General features: G+C 33.5%; 1 protein-coding gene across 8 annotated transcripts in view; it reads right to left on the minus strand.

Annotated features, from left to right (window-relative positions):
- VWDE (von Willebrand factor D and EGF domains) overlaps positions 1–16,540 on the minus strand; it is a 77,559-nt gene that overhangs the window by 27,890 nt on the left and 33,129 nt on the right. For all 8 annotated transcript variants that reach the window (XR_010158797.1, XM_009452668.5, XM_024357748.3 and 5 more), the window contains 9 exons: positions 16,277–16,494; positions 15,956–16,029; positions 14,243–14,513; positions 11,921–12,129; positions 10,810–11,774; positions 8,602–8,738; positions 2,613–2,768; positions 2,394–2,498; positions 830–944 (listed from right to left, as the gene is read on the minus strand). Coding sequence is in view for 7 of the 8 variants with exons in the window: in XM_009452668.5 (XP_009450943.4) it covers positions 830–944; positions 2,394–2,498; positions 2,613–2,768; positions 8,602–8,738; positions 10,810–11,774; positions 11,921–12,129; positions 14,243–14,513; positions 15,956–16,029; positions 16,277–16,494 (2,250 nt within the window). In the remaining variant the exon portion in view is untranslated. The remainder of the gene's footprint in view (positions 1–829; positions 945–2,393; positions 2,499–2,612; positions 2,769–8,601; positions 8,739–10,809; positions 11,775–11,920; positions 12,130–14,242; positions 14,514–15,955; positions 16,030–16,276; positions 16,495–16,540) is intronic.

A 16,540-nucleotide genomic window follows, 5' to 3' on the forward strand; every position in this document is an offset into this window, starting at 1 on the left:
CAAACTATAGCCATTGACAAAACAGAGGCACCAATTCAGAAGTTGTATTGTATTTTCATCTCTTGCACTACATTTTTCCTCAAATTTCCATTGTCTTCCCACAGCATTCCATGAGTCTTAAACCTAAGCAGTGAATCATCTGGCAAATGTAATAAAACACAGTAATGAAATATGCACATACAATTACAATGATATTACACAGCATTGTATAAATATAAAGCTGTATGACTTCTTAAATAAAATTACATGGGGCCAGGGAATAATTGTGTCCTATTGTCTCTAATAATGTCTCATCTCCCTGTGAGGGAAGAGAATTTGGACACCTATATGGAACCAACATAGCTCTATTTATGAAAGTGAGGAGGTTATATGGTACATGACTATAATTTGGGGTATTGTTTGAAACAAAGTATCTCAAAATTATCTGTACCCAATATTATACTCATGACATCACACAACAGTAGTACTGGAAGGCACTTTATAGATTACTGAGTCCAGATACCTTGTTTAACAAGTGCTGAATCCATGGCCTTTGAGCTTAAATGGTTAATAACTTCAGAAAACTGAACAGAGGTAAGGCTAAGCATAGGAAATTGTGTGTAGCTGAGTTAATAATTCCCATTTCTTCCATTAATAAATCACAAAGGCTTTCCTAACCAAATGTTAAAATAAATATCCTATACCCTCAAAGTAAATTTTGCAGTTAGGAGAGATGCTAAATTAAACACAGAGGTCGTTCATCTTAAACACATTTACGTAACTTCTGGCTGAAAACCACTTTTAAAATGTCTTGTATAGGAAATATTTGGATTAATAAAGAGTAACTTACTTTCTAAAAATGACCAAGTAAATCTTGAAATTTTGGGTCTACAAATCAAACAAGGGCTGGTTCGATTTTTGTCTCCTTCAACATAGCAGAGTCCATCAATAATGCAAACATTTTCCTAATGGAAAATTTTTAAAAAAGAAAACATCAAAGTACAGCGTGTAGAAAAAAAAAGTACATAGAAGGATGGCAGTATATGTATTGATGATTCCAACGAAAGCACATACATCTATTTTGATACTTACCGTAAGTGCATATGAGGAAACAAATTACCTGAATACGTAAATGTCTATAAAACTGATCAATTTGGAGGTAATAAAAGTACACATAAGTTTTATCTTTACAAAGTTATAGCTTATAATTTATAAATAACATGGCAGAAAATCTCTCTTTTGGTATTTTTCACTGCTAAACTCATCCTAGGAGTGCTTTATTCATAAAGAAATAAAACCAACTTCTTTTTTTTCCTCCACAATTTATAAAATCACATTAGGTTATAGCTATTTTCCATTTCCCTAGCAGCCCACTATGTTCTGTGAACACAGCCAACTAGACCAGATCTTTGGCATAATTATATCCACACTTGATAATGGATATCATTACACCAAACATTTGAAAGAGATGCTGATAAGCACAGAAAGAACATTAAATGTAGCAAGTATTCTTAGGGAGAGAATTGAATTTTATTCAGGAGATATAAACTTAGCTCATTTTACAAAATCTCCTTTAATATCACTTGGAAAATTGCACAAAAGTTAGAGCAAAATAGCTCCAGGAGGAGAAAACAATCTTGAATAATAATATTTTTAAAGTACTTATGAATATATGGAAATGAAATATTTGGGAAAAATAAAAATCAAACAATTTCTCAAAACCAGAGATTTGATCTGATGACTAATCTCAAGAAAATAAATTTTAAACTTAGAAAAAATAATACTTTAAAATTTTCATGTACATAAATATTATTTGTATGCACCTCAGCTTTGAGGAGTCAAGTGTCTCTTAAGTCAGCAGTTCACATGTGAGACAGCCCTTCTGATAAATACAGAAGGCTGGATATAGATTAAGAAGAAGTTGTGACTTCACCTCAGCTCAGGCTGCACTGCTGTTCTGTAATCCATCAAGTGGCAGGTATTTACATGCTCCAATAAAATTAGCTGCCAGGAAATACTCCCCATAAAAATACTAACTTTATACATTTTACAAATTTTAACCAAATGTATGTCATTTGATGCAAAGAAGAGTAGGTAACGTAAGATCTCTTATTGGAAAGTCATTATTACTACTGAAAAAACAATGTAGGTAGGAGTGAAGTAGTAAATAATTTAGTCTCGACTTCCTCTTACAATTTTTTAGAAGTAATCTGCCATTTCAAAATGTTAAAGGTAGGAACCTCTTCGTTGCAGGCAGAGTAACAATTTCAGTTACCTTATATAAACTTGAGGAAGGCTTTTCTCTATTAGTTTTTCTGGTATAAAAGTGAAAAAACAACAGTTAATGTGCCAACAGCATAGGAAATGAAAATACCTATGATGTAAATGTGAAAATACATGAAAAAAATACATACCTTTATAGTACATGAGTCATTTTTATAGAGACCACAAACTTGGCAAGCACCATCATATATGACCATTATTTTGGGATTACTGAATTTATAACCATCATTAGATACCTGTAACATAATAGTTCTATAATAAGATGATTTGTTCTAAATGTTCTAAATTCATTATGAAATGTTAAGTATTTACTTTGTTTATAAATATGAAGATGTCTTTTTATTTTTTACCTTCAACTGCCACTTCCCAGTTGGTTTCCCACCCACCAGATCCATGGTATCAAACTGCTGAACATCAGTGGGCAGCTGACAATCAACAGCTCTGCTATTGTGGAAAACAGTCTGTGTATAGATGGGTTCTCCAGGCATCCATTCACTGCTATTATACTGAAGACATAGTGAGAAAGCAATTAACGTCTGTTAAATTATGGAAATATTTTGTTAGTAAATTACATATAATCAAAACATAAATTTTAAAATATATGCCTAGTATAATGGAATATATAACAGGGAAACAAAAGTCACATTGGGAGTGAGTTTTATTCAGAATAATGAAAAACATATATATGTTAATATGATGCAAATTGCTCCCAATGAATCATGCATTTCTTGGCAGTTCAAATCAAAGAAGTTACCAATATTGGTCATATACAATGGATCACTATGTAACAACTTTTGTAGCAAAACACACTTGACTATATAGATGACACACAGTGGATTGATTTTCTGCCCAGAAATTCCTTCATTTCTCCTGCAAAAGCTTCCATCACCTCATCTACTTGAAACTGTCCTTTCTGCCCCCTAGACAATTCCCACAGGGTCTCTCATATTCCTATATGACCAATCTCCCTGACTATGCTTGACTGGTGCAGGGGCGGACCTAAGCTAGGCCAATATTTCAATACTCATGATATTTTAACTTTGTACCAATGGAGATGTCATGCCAGTTGGCCTCTGATGGCTTGAGTTGCAAGACGCAAAACTATGGAGTGGTTGGTGGCCATTTTTTCACTATGGAGAGAAAGCCAGTATATAGTGAAACAGGAAAATGAAGCCCACAAACAAAAGCCGAATTGAGACAAACACACACACACACACACACACACACATAAAAATGCACACATACTGAGTCTTCATGGTGTTCAAGTCCCAAGTTCAATATTTTTCTTGAGAATTCAGCTACTTTCTTATTCTTGATTCTCTAAGAAATATACTATCCTCATAATAAATATTTTTGCTCAAGTTAGTTTATTAGTAATTTGAAACTAAATAAACTCTACTTAGTTCACTCTACTTAATAACTCAGTGACACATTATGCTTAAGCTACACTTTTAGTATTGTTTTTCAGTATGAAAATGCACTGGTCCCAAAAGAAGAGAAGCCAGAATAATGTTCCAGGTACGGGTAACTACGTAGGAAACCAAAAGCTATATTTTGCTGTCAAAATTTAGATTTAGATTTTTCTTTGAAACTTATTACTGTCAAATGTTTTCAACCACTCAGAATTTGTCATAGAGCATGCTGATGCTTCAATATTGTGGGTCAGCAGGAAAGGGAAAGGAAAACATGATCACCCTTATCTGCAGCTAACAGAAATTATGTTTTTGAAGATTTGATGATTGAAAGAGTGAGCTGCAAATCTCCATATTTAAGGGAGTATGCAGAGTCTAGCCTAGCAGATCTACCAGTGGTTTCCCTCTTGTAGAGGAAGAATGATGATTTCTCAGAGTAGTCATGATATCTACACTTAGGTAAATGTACAGTCTCGGTTTCTTGTGCAGAAAGAAAGCTCCAGCTAATGACTGGCAATATAGAGATTATTTCCAACTTTCTATTTCAAGGGGCCTACCCAAAATGAGGAATATACAGTGCTCTATTTCCTTTTCATTCATCAATATTTTGTGAGTATATATTATGTGCTGAAAATATCTCAGTGAAAAAAGATCACAAAGAAAATGACAGACAATATATAAGTTTATTATTGCATTAAAAGAGACTCAAATAAGATATAATACAAAAGGAGGTATTAAGTCTAACTAACTAGCACAGTCAAAGAAGCCTTCAAAAAGGCAAATACTTCTCTTCCTGAAAATAAAAAGGGAGACTGCTATTTGGACACCGGGAGCAGAAGTGGAAAGAGTGCAATTCACATGAATGGAGGGAATAGTGTATGAAAAAGACAGGGATGCATGGAACGGCATAAACAGGAAGTTCCAGCCTACAAATATAGACAAGAGCTAAATCATAATGTGCCATCCATTTCTTGGATAACATCCTGTATTTAATCCTATAAATCAGCAACCTTAAAATTGGATTTTGTAGAGTCTTGACTGCTTTGGGGGAGGAAGTGAAAGAAATGCTTAGGTGGTTGAATCTCTAGCTAAAGACTTGCTTAAAACTACTAATACAAAAGTAGAAAAAAGCATGTAAAATATGTTACACTTTATATTAAAAAAAGAGTTTCTATCCATTTTTTGTACCAAAGAAATATAGTAAGGATTAACCAGAAAATGATGACAGTAGAAACATACTTTAATGAAAAGAAGGAGTGATGGAAAGCAGATGACAGGGATGACAAGAAAGTAACAATTCTATGTGCATACCTTTGTATAGCTTCAACTCTTAGAACTATAATATTTCATATACCCTCCAAATAATTAAATAATTATAATCAACCAGAGTGTGGAAGAAACTCAAAATGGAAGACAAATATTTTTAAAACCTAATTGTATTATAAATAAAACAGATAACCACTCTAAACAGAGTGGAAAATAGTTAATCTAACTCACTTTGGAAAGCAGTATCTGCCTTTATATTGTGACCTTGTTTCATGAATTTGTTTTTTTACAGAGGAAAGGGTTAGAATTTCTGAAACTGACTTACATATACATTTAGATTGAGAAACCAGGTAAATATATTGTGGATCATGAGAGCCAGTTTTCACTTGTAAAGAAAAGAGTTACAAATAAGGAAAGGAGAAGGCTAGAATGAACCTTATGGCACTGCACTGAAATCAGAAGTATCAGTATCAACTCACAGAGATGACAGATAGATAAACCGATAGACAGGTAGTTACGTGTGTGTATAAGTGTACATACATAGATTTTCTAACTGTATCCATTAAAAGGGCCAAGAAGGATTAACTACCCTGTAACAAGAAGCACACCTTGCACCCAAGTCTTGGATTTTAAATGACCCTCTTTGATAAACGGAACTACAGTCTTTAGAGAAACGGTTGATTCTAGAGTTGGGGTAGGAAAAATATGAGTCTGGAATATCATATGATGCCAGAATGTGATAAATTGTTCAAAAAATTATGGGAGCAAGTTAAAAGGACATGTGAATGAATTTGTAATAGTTCCCAACGGTCAAAGCTAGAATAATTTAAACAGCCAAATAAAGAATGATAGCAATGAGTTATAATTCATGAAGTAAGTTTCCATTAGTCTATACTGGCCTGAGTAAATAAATGAATAAATAAATTGGAAACAAGGAACAGCTCTTCCTTTCAGTAGAATTCCAGATAATATGTGTAGAAGAAATGATGGAAATAGAAAATCACCACTGGTAAATACCATAGTCATAATTGCTACAAGCAAAAATTATAGTTGGATGCTAAAATTAGGAAGAAAATGTTTGAGGAGCTATCATATATTTGCATAATCTAAAAGTGTCTCCCTACAACATACTTATTAGTTAAAATGGGAAAAACAGGGAGCTTAAAGTGAAGATACATGGCAAGAACCCCTTAAGTAAGTGATCAAAATTTACATTGCCCGTGATTAGATACATTGCATCATGAAAGGATGCACTAAAAATTGTACAACATGGCATGACCTCAATCTAACCATAAAAAAGGAACATTCCACAAAATAACTGGCCAGTGCTCTTCGAAAGAACCAAGTGTGCAAAAGATGAAGAAAGATGGAGCACCGTCACAATATTCAAAAGAGCCAAGTGTGCAAAAGATAAAGAAAGATGGAGCACTGTCACAATATGAAAGAGACTGAAGAAACATGACAAAATGCAGTATAAAATCTTAAATTAGATCCTGAATCAGGAAAAGGACCATTATTAGTTGGACAACTGGTAAATTTACAGAACAAGGTCTGTAAATTTGTTAATAGTATTGTATCGAGGTGAATTTTCTGATTTGAATAATTATTTTATGAATATGGTTTATAAATAAGATATTAACTTTATGAGAAACTGGGTGAAGAATTACTGGAAACTGCATTATTTTTACAATTTTTCTGTGAGTATCAAGTTATTCCAAAATAAAAGTTTTTAAAAATTACTTCGTAAAATGGGAAGTCATTAAGGATTTTGCATGACCTGATTTCCAAAATGCTAGATTTTAAAGAGGAACCCAATCTTCGAAGGGAACTGAAATTTGAACTAAAAAGGTGAGCAGGAATCGATTCATGTTGACTGAACATGTAATAGGGGAGCTAGGAGAAGACATTAGCTTAGTGGCAGGGCGAGCACATTCCACACAAAGTGAATGCAAGGCTTTGAGCAGGGCCCATGTTGGTAGGGTTGGGAATCCTAAAATAGTGGCACATTAAACAGACTTGACTGGAGGTATGAATTAAAGGCTAGAAGAGCCTTTAAAACCCAGCACTGGGCAAGACTGGCGTTAGGAGAGACAGACTTAACTTCAGCACAATGTAAAATAAAGACGGATATGCACTCTAATTTTAGTTTGGGCAAGTGAACATCTTTCTTTCTATAATTTTTGATTTGGTTTGGCTCTGTGTCTCCACCCAAATCTCATCTTGAATTGCAATCCCCAAGGATCGAGGGAGGGACATAGTGGGAGTTGACTGGATCATGAGGGCAGTTTCTCCCATGCTGCTCTCATGATAGTAAGGAAATTCTCATGAGATCTCGATGGTTTAAAAGTGGCAGCATCCCTCTTAACTCTCTCTCACCTGCCACCTTGTGAAGAAGGTGCCTCCGTCTGCCTTCTGCCATGATTTTATGTTTCCTGGGGTCTTCCCAGCCATGTGGAACTGTGAGCCAATTAAACCTGTTTTCTTTATAAATTACCTAGTCTCAGGTAGTATCTTTATAGCACTGTGAAAATGGACTAATATAGTTCTGTATAGTGTGTTAGAGGATTCCAGATTTTACTCTGTATTTATCAGAAGTTTGCAGGAAGTGGCAGGTAGTATGAGAGTAAATCACAACAAACAATGCATCTGAAGGTAAGTACAAGATGTGCTTTCCAAGAGAATATAAATCTACAAAATTCGCTCCTGGCACATCACTTAGTTTTCATGTGATGTCATATGATTTATTCTGCCATGACTAATATAATGTCTATTCTCTTAAGTGATATTAAAATTACTTACATGTACCTTTCTATTTTGACTTATTACTTCATTGGGATTAAAATATTTCATTACTTACTTAGAAAGGCTCCACCCATAAAATCCTGAAGTTAGCATACTTGTGTTTAACTACTTGATAAAGACACATACAAACCTATTTCCTCCTGTAAATTCTCAATCTCAGAATCACATTTGGCTTCATTAATTTAGAGAAAAAGTAAGAAGAGTATTATAATGTGGTTTGCTGTCTTAAGTTTTCAGCTTACCCACATATACTTTTGAAATTCATAGAGTCATCCTTAAAATAAAATTTCCATGTGAATAAAGACAAGGAAGACCATTTAAATAATCATCAAAAATAAGGTATAATTTGATATACTAATGTTCAAACTGATCATGTCTGTTTCTGTGGGCTTCAGAAAGATAAATACTATTTTTTAAACGTGGGTCTTTTCTGTCTAAAATACTTAGTAAGGAAAATATAAAGAATAAATGCAATTAGTCCTCATTTTTTGATTTGTAAAAGGGAAATGTTCATATCCAGTTGATGCAAGATGTCTTGGCTAAAAACAATGTCTCTTCTTTATGTTTTTACACTTCAAGAAATACAGAGGCTTACATAAATCAAGCTTGATATTCTTTTAGCTTTTTAATATAAGTGAAAACAGTGAGCCGATACTTCAATAAAAAGTTTATAAGATATTTTAATAAAGTTAACAAAGAAGCATCAACATTATGTAACTTAATCATTTTCCTGTTCAGCTTTCTAGATATAATATCGTTTGGATTTATGTTGCTAATTGATAGACCAAATTAATCCAAGATAATATTAATCTGAGTATCTCATACACTCTATTGTTTCTGAACTCTATAATTAACATACCTGTAGCTTAGTAACTTCACATTTAATTGAAGGTAATTCTTTGAAGCCTTTGCCAAAAACTCTCACCATCATACAATTATATTTTTGAACATCACAGAATCCAGCATTCCCAAGCTCTGTAATTTCAGGAGCTTTGTCTTTGGAAAAAAAATATAACAAATACTACATATTTTATTTAATTTCAGAAAAAAAAACTAATTATTTCCAAGCCCCAAATTAAAAGCATATGGAAAATAATATTTTAAAGTATACCTAATAATGCTGCTTACAACACTAATTAAGCCATTAAATGTTAAGAGTAATCTGGTATTAGAAGAGGTATCTACCATCAAACCAATAATAATATTACAAACACTACCAGTCCTAAAATCACAGATTACACTAATGTTTAATAATATTTTATATCAATTAAGGACAAATATTAAGAAATTACCACTACAATAAAGTACATTTTGGTTTTGCCATTTTGGCTTGTGCCATATAGCTGGGTTATAGAAAAAAATATTTCTGTAATAAAATATAGTAGTTAGTAATGCAATGTATTAAAATTTCAAAATGTCATCTGTATCAGTAACATCTGGTTGTCAAAATGGGTATATGCAGTGTGTAAAAATTATTAAACCCCTTGCCTAACTACTGGGAAAACCTAAGTGAATACAACTCTACTAGCAGTAGGGTAGAAAATCACGTGTATTCAGAACCTTAAAAATCTTGATGAAAATTTTTTTTAAAGCCTGGGTTACTTCAGTCCATACTTTCACAAATTCAACAAATGTTTAGTAATTTTCATTTATCTGTTGTTATTCTAGGTACTGGGGTTGTAGTAATGAACAAAACAAAAGTTTCTGCCTTCATGTAATTTGCATTCTAGATGAGAGGATAAAAAAATAAACAAATAAAAAGATAAATATAAATTATATTACATAATTGTTTTCAGGAATATAGAAAAAATTATATTAACTATATTAAGGGAGATTAAGACCATGGAATTGTGTAAGAAAAACAAGTCTATTTTGAATGACCACAGAGGATTTTCTGACAGTATGACATTTGAACAGAGAAGTAAAGAAAGTAAGTCATAAAGATCTGTGGTGGGAGAATCCTCCGGTGAGAGGGAGCAGTGAGTGCAAAGACCCTGAGGTGGGAGCAGGCCTGGCTCCTTTGAGGAACAGCCAAGCTGCCAGTGTGGCTGAAAAGCAGTGAGCTGGGGGAGGAATGCTAGATGAATTCAGTGAGAGAGGAACCTCAGACTAGCTAGGGTCTTCTACGCCATGGTAGGGATTGTGGACTTTACTCTGAAGGAGATGGAGAGCCATTCGAGCTATATAAACACAGGAGCAATATGATCTCACTCACATTTCAGTGGGGTCACCTGCTGCACAGAAATTTAGTTTTGGGAGAATCTACGATAATCTGAGGGGGAAATAATGGTGGCTTGGACTATGGTTGTAGCAGGGAAAGAAATGAAATGCTTTGAAGCTGGAGCTGGATTTGCTGCTAATGAATTAAACTTGAGGCATGAAGGAAAAGGACAGGCAAAAATGACTACAAGTTTTTAATGTGAGGAATGAACTTTGCATTTACTAAGAAGGAAAAGGCTGTAGGTGGAAAAGAGCAAGATGGTAATAATGGGAGGGAAATCAGGAGTTACTGGTTTACTTATTAAAGGAAACAAAACTTTTTACAGTTTCTTTGTCTAACATATTAAGACAAAATAGTTTATACTGTATAGATAGATGCATTAGAGAAAAAGAGTTTTAAGCACATCAGTATAATTAGCCAACAATATAAACACAGTGCTTTAAAAATACTAAATTTGAGTTCTGGGAAAATAATGATTCTCTATAGGTAGAGGGCCCAGTTGTGTGTAGAGGCCCTGAGGTTAAATGATCTTGGCATTTTCAAAGGACAGCTCAGAGGAGCTGGAGTGGAACAACAGGGTGACAGTAGCAGGGAATGAGTTTAGAGAGCCACTGAGTGCCAGATCACACTGTGCCTTCTAGGCTGTTATAAGTTACTTTGGCTTTTACTCCAAATAAGATGAGATGCTGTTGGAAAGTTAGTAATGTGTTCATTAATATGATTTGGAGGTTTTCTCTATAAAATCTGAATAAATACTGTTAGGATACTGAGGGTGAAATAAAGATCAAATGCATTTTTATAATGAAATATCACATGCAATATCAAACTTTGAGAGTACTTACTTACCATAGGAATCACTGCAGTCATAGGAACTAGAGCTTGGGGAACATGCACACCCCCATTCCATGCACTGCCCATTGCCGCTGCATAAATTGGGGCATTTTAATACTGAGAGAATGTCTTCAATTGATGTGCCATACTCTTCTGTGTTATATTTCCCCTCCTCCACAATCCTCTTTTCACATTCATTTTCTAAAAGGGCCACACCTGCTTCTGCCCAACTAAGATCATCTTTTAACAGAACATCCCTCACACACATCTCTATAACACTGTCTAGTCTCTTGCCAAGAAAAGCAAGACACAGCCTTCCTATGCTGGAGTTGGCTAGAGTCTCCTGACAGAGGGTCAAGGTGCTATACTCGGTGAGGCCAGAGGGTGTGGGCCAAGAGGGGAAAAACTCTTGCTGTACATCCTCAGCATGGTCCTCTGGGAAAAAATAAGTAAGTTCTTCCAGATCCGTTTGGCCGAGACTCGGGAAAGCAAACAAAGGAGGAAACTCATGAAAGTTCTGCCGTTTCCATCTGTTTTGTCGATTGTACCTCATTTCTTGGCTGTGGCTTCCCCGGCCTTGTGTATATTTCTTATTGGCCAAATATTGTAGTGAATCTTGTTTCTCATTTCCAGGATGTTTTTGTACATTCAAGCCGAGTTTAGTCAGGTTTATGTGTTTTTTTTCTTGCAGAAAGAAATTTACATTATATTCTTCTGGAGATGTATGCTTGTTTATCTCTCTGACAAGAGTGTCTGAATTAATATATTCGGAGGTGACATCTAGTTCTGGTATCAAAGAAGATAAGCTGACATGACTGAGGTCTTTGCAACCCAAGGCAATTTCTGATCGAGAAACACTGTCCAGATCTTCGGAAGATGGATACGCTGCAGTGTCCAGTGAACAGCTACAATAGGATGGCTTTCCAGGTGATGTCATAGAAACTGGCAGTGTGTCAAACATGCTTTTTCCTGGTAAAATCCTTCCAGAGGGAAAACAGGAAAGAATAGTAATTTTGTACATAAACATTTTTTTCCTAATATGTGTTGCAAAAAAGCAGAGTGTTGAGCCACCACCCGTTTTAAGTCTGATATTAACATAATCGCAAGTGGAAAAATAGTGTCTTACCTCCATTCATTAATAAAAGCAACATAATTGTTAAAATTTTGATCAATTTGCATCCCATTTTTGTCATGGAAATCATTTTCTGGATTTTCATCAAAGGTTCCACAAAGTCCCAGAGTGTTTCTGTAATCTACACTAGGGGCTCTGATCGTTAGACTCATGCCCCATTCACCAAGATCAGCACGGATAAATGCCCCAGAAGAAAACCAGATCTGAAAAACAGAAACAAATACAGAAATAAAAGATGTTGAAGCAATATTCAACCTGGATTAAGAAAAATCTATTATTTAACAAATAAGAAATAGTTATTCCCTCAATATAAAAAAAGAATAAAATACTGATTTTCTTGACTACAACTTTCCTCTTAACATTCTATGTCAAAATATGGGTTTTTGCATTTTGCTGACCTGAAATTTGATTACCATACTGATCTTTTTATTGAAATATATTGCTTGCAACTTCTTTCTTTAAATAATTTAAACAAAAATAAGATAATTTATACAATTAATACATTACAAATATTGAGGAGGATGTTTACCAAGTAATGTTTCTGATAATAATTATTTAATACAGAATTAGATTGCCAAATAATTAATTTACACAGATGAATATAATTTCAGAGGAGTACATGTTCCCGCAGCTAATTAGCATTCTCTAGCTGCCAGTAGACAAACAGAATCAGAAGCTAAATTATAACTAGAAGGTAGCTTGGGGAGTTGGCAATCTGAGCAAGGAGAGTTTGCTGAATGACCCTAGTAGCCTGTGCAATCTAACTGTGAACCACCTCTCCCATCACAGGAATATCACCTCTTCCAGACCAGCCACTTTGATGTACTGTGTATGTGGAGAAGCTATCTGTTCTAAAAATCACTGAAGATACACCACTGTGTTTGCTCTTCTGGTTGTTTTTCCCCTTTTAATTTTCTTAAAATTTAAAAATAACGTTTTTTTCTCTTTTTACAAAAATGGTCCGTGTTAGTTACATTAAATTATTTTAAAAACAAATTTTACATTCCAAACCAACTTAAGGTAGCTAATATTAAGATCTTTGTGCAAATTCCTCAAAAGCCTCTTTTATATTTTGGGCATATCTTCGCCTGTCAATAAACACACACACCTACTCCAGCATTTTCATGACTACAAAGTGTTCTACTATATGACATCATTATATTTAGAGTTTTAGTTAAACCTGTTTATTGATCACCACTTAACTATGACTTTTTCATCTTACAAGGAAAGATACAATAAACATCATTGGGGGTATGCACATCGTTAACTATTTTTTTTACAATAAATTTCCAGAAGTAAAATTTCTTGGCAAAATGCACACATAGGTGCAGGTTATATATGATATATATGTTCCCTGGAAAGACTGTTACTAAATGTACTATCTCTACGCTTCCTGATATTGTGTGAAAGATGTTCAATCTTTATTTATCTATTTGACTGCTAATGAGGTTAAAGTTTTCATATTTTTGTTGGTTTTTGTACCTTTGAACATATCAGATTTCTTTTGTGAAAAGGTTTTTTATATTATTTGCTCATTTTAATCGGAGTGCTGATTATACATTAGTGATGCATGAGTATTTTCTATCTGACCTGTTTTATACGTAGCAAATATTTTCCTAATTTTTGATTTGCATTTTGGTTTTCAGTGATGGAATTCAAATATATAACATATTTTCAAAAATGATTTTTCGCTTCAGTAAATATTATACAAACAGAAACTTAAATTTTTAATACTTTTATTTAAATTTAAATTTGATTTACTTGGAATTACTTGTTTGAAAGATGAATGGAAGGTGGCTATGACCTGAAAATACAAATAGTTTACTCACAGATATGAAGTATAATCTTTAAAAAAATATTAGCCTGCCAGGAGTAAAGGAAAAAGAATTAAAAATATTAGTGAATATATAATCTTAGGTTTGTTTCCTGACTTCATATTCTATTACACTTATCTACCACTGTATTCATTTCAAAAACTGGTTGATTATTCCTATTCATACTTAATTATGTCTGTCATCTCTGTCTAATATACTATTTATTACACGTTGTTAAAAGTAATTTTAATGAATAATCCACCAAGTTGTCATACTGAAATCTTAAAGAAGGCAGTTTAGATTTTACATGGTTTTAATGATGTTGTGTCTATTTGTGTGTGGTAAGTGAGAAAAATGTATTCCTTCTAAGATGATGGTTAATACAAATGCTATTTTGTTAAACAAACTAATGTTGAAAAATGATAGCTCCTAATTTAATAGAGATGTTTATCTGAAAGGAGAAAAAGGAAAAATACTTTTAATGTTAAAGAATCATACATACTGTGACTTTTCTTCCTAAGTAAGATTCACTTATCTTGATATTCCTGGTTACATCTTGGCTTTTTACGAATAAATATGGTTGTGATTCACGTAGCTGACCATTGCACATATCAAAAGTAACTATATCACCTCCTTCCTGGGCAACAAACCCACAATTACATGACACTGGATAGTGAAGGCTTCCGCAGTCCCACTGACGTACATGGACTTCAGAATCACGTGACATACTCTTATAAAGCACAAATGTTCCAGTCTTGAAATTATCATATACCCTATCATTAACAAAAGGCAATTGCATTAAAAAATCGTGTAAAATATCACAATAGTATGTTATTGATTTGCAACAGCTTTATGTATCACGATCATTTTGTTGTATGCACTGAAGGAAACAAAGTAGTCATAAACACCTCAATCTCTCCCACTACTCCTTTCTTCCCTTTCACCACTCCAGTCAAGCTGCTCTCCTTGAGCAGGGCAGGCTGGCTCAATGGTCTTCTCCCCATATGTGTATGCACGTGAGCATCTCCCTCATCTTTGAGTACTTGTTAAATGTCACCCTCACCAAATGGCTTTTCGTAACCACTCTATTTTAATATAAATTCCAACCCCTCTTTTCAGCCTTCCCTTTCCACCCAATTTAGTTTTCTTCACAGAAAGTATCTTCCTCAGATACACTTTATATTTTACTTATTAAATGTGTTTATATCTCTCTTCCCCTTTGCAAAAGCCAGCTCCATGAGGGTAGAGAGTGTTTGTTTTGTTCACTGCCATACCCCCAGTACTTAGAACTTGGCTTTTCACCTAGTTGTTGCATAATTAATCTTGTTGAATTGTCAGATTACATTCATCACTACTGCGCTTTCTTGAAATTTTTCCACTAAAATGTCTAAGCTTTTAGTTATAACCGTAAAGGATTCTTGCCCGTTAGATCAGTTCCTTCAGATTCTTAACACCTGTTGACACCATTGGAGTATAACTCAATATATAGAACAGTTTCCATATATTGAATAATTTTACTGACAATTATCATATTACAATTTTTTAAGCAAACCACAACCATTTGCATCATGAAAAAAATGTTGATGCAACACTAAGACATTCTTATCATTTTCCTTACAGACATCTCAGAACCATGAATCTCCCAGAACGATATAACTGAGTTTAAATCTTTCTATGCAGGTATTAATAACAAAATAGTTTAGATTACTTTTTGGTCTTTTGCCTATTTTACTTTAAATTCCAGAGGCAAATATCCAGGTATCCATAATAGTTATAATAGTTTTTTTCCTGAGTATTCTTGTCAAGACTTAGGAGTAATTAGTTTTAAAAATAATTCTAATATGTTTAATCATTTTGCCTAAACTTAAAGATTGTTTTATTATCATATGGAAATGCTATAAACATCTTTAGAGTAAATAATTTAATCATTATTAAAAATTTAAAGAGTCTAGCAAAAAAGATTCTCTGCATTTGTAATAATATTTATTTTTACAAGTTCAGCCTTGCAAATAATCCATGTTTTTTACTAAGAATTAGATTTTAAGGCAAAAAATTCTACACAAATAAACTAGTATCTTGAAACAAGCCAGTAATGCCTTTCTGTCTAATTTCAGTGACTAGGACTAAAAAATTATAAAACAATACACTGTTTAAAATAAAACAACAAAATCAAAGCAAACAAAACTACTAAAAGAAGAAACTTTCAGAAAATTACCTGCCATCAAATGTAATTATATGTGGGTCAGTAAATGAATAGCAGTAAGCAGTTGGGACATCCTTTACTTTGATCTTAAAAGCAAAGATATTTATGGTAAATATTACCATTAATTATATTTAGTGACATATAAAAAATTGCTTAGCAATCTCAACAAACTTTCAATTAATTATTGTTTTTATCATAGTTATTGAAAACTGAATCATTTAAAAACTAATTTACCAAAAAATTTTTTACATAAAAAGTTTATAAGACATAATGATAAAATACACATTTCTTCTTAAAGCTTCACTTGCAGTACTAGTTTTGTAATTTGTCAACCTGGATGCTGTCTGGAATGTAGTTGTTCCACAGGAAATCCTCATTAACTATTGGTTGCACTACAATGTTTGTGACTCTATCTCCATCTCGAGAAAAATCTGTGACAGCAGTGTAGTACACAAAAGTGTGGCTACAGGTTCCATTAGCACAGGAAGATGTCTGGAGAAGGTCCACATGACAGGAAGACAGGGCCAAATTTAAGCCTAGGTGCTCTCTACCTATTTAATGAAAAAATAGGTTTAAAAATTTCCAAGAGAATATACT

This window comes from Pan troglodytes, chromosome 6 (genome assembly GCF_028858775.2).
Source record: "Pan troglodytes isolate AG18354 chromosome 6, NHGRI_mPanTro3-v2.0_pri, whole genome shotgun sequence".
NCBI classification, from domain to species: Eukaryota; Metazoa; Chordata; class Mammalia; order Primates; family Hominidae; genus Pan; species Pan troglodytes.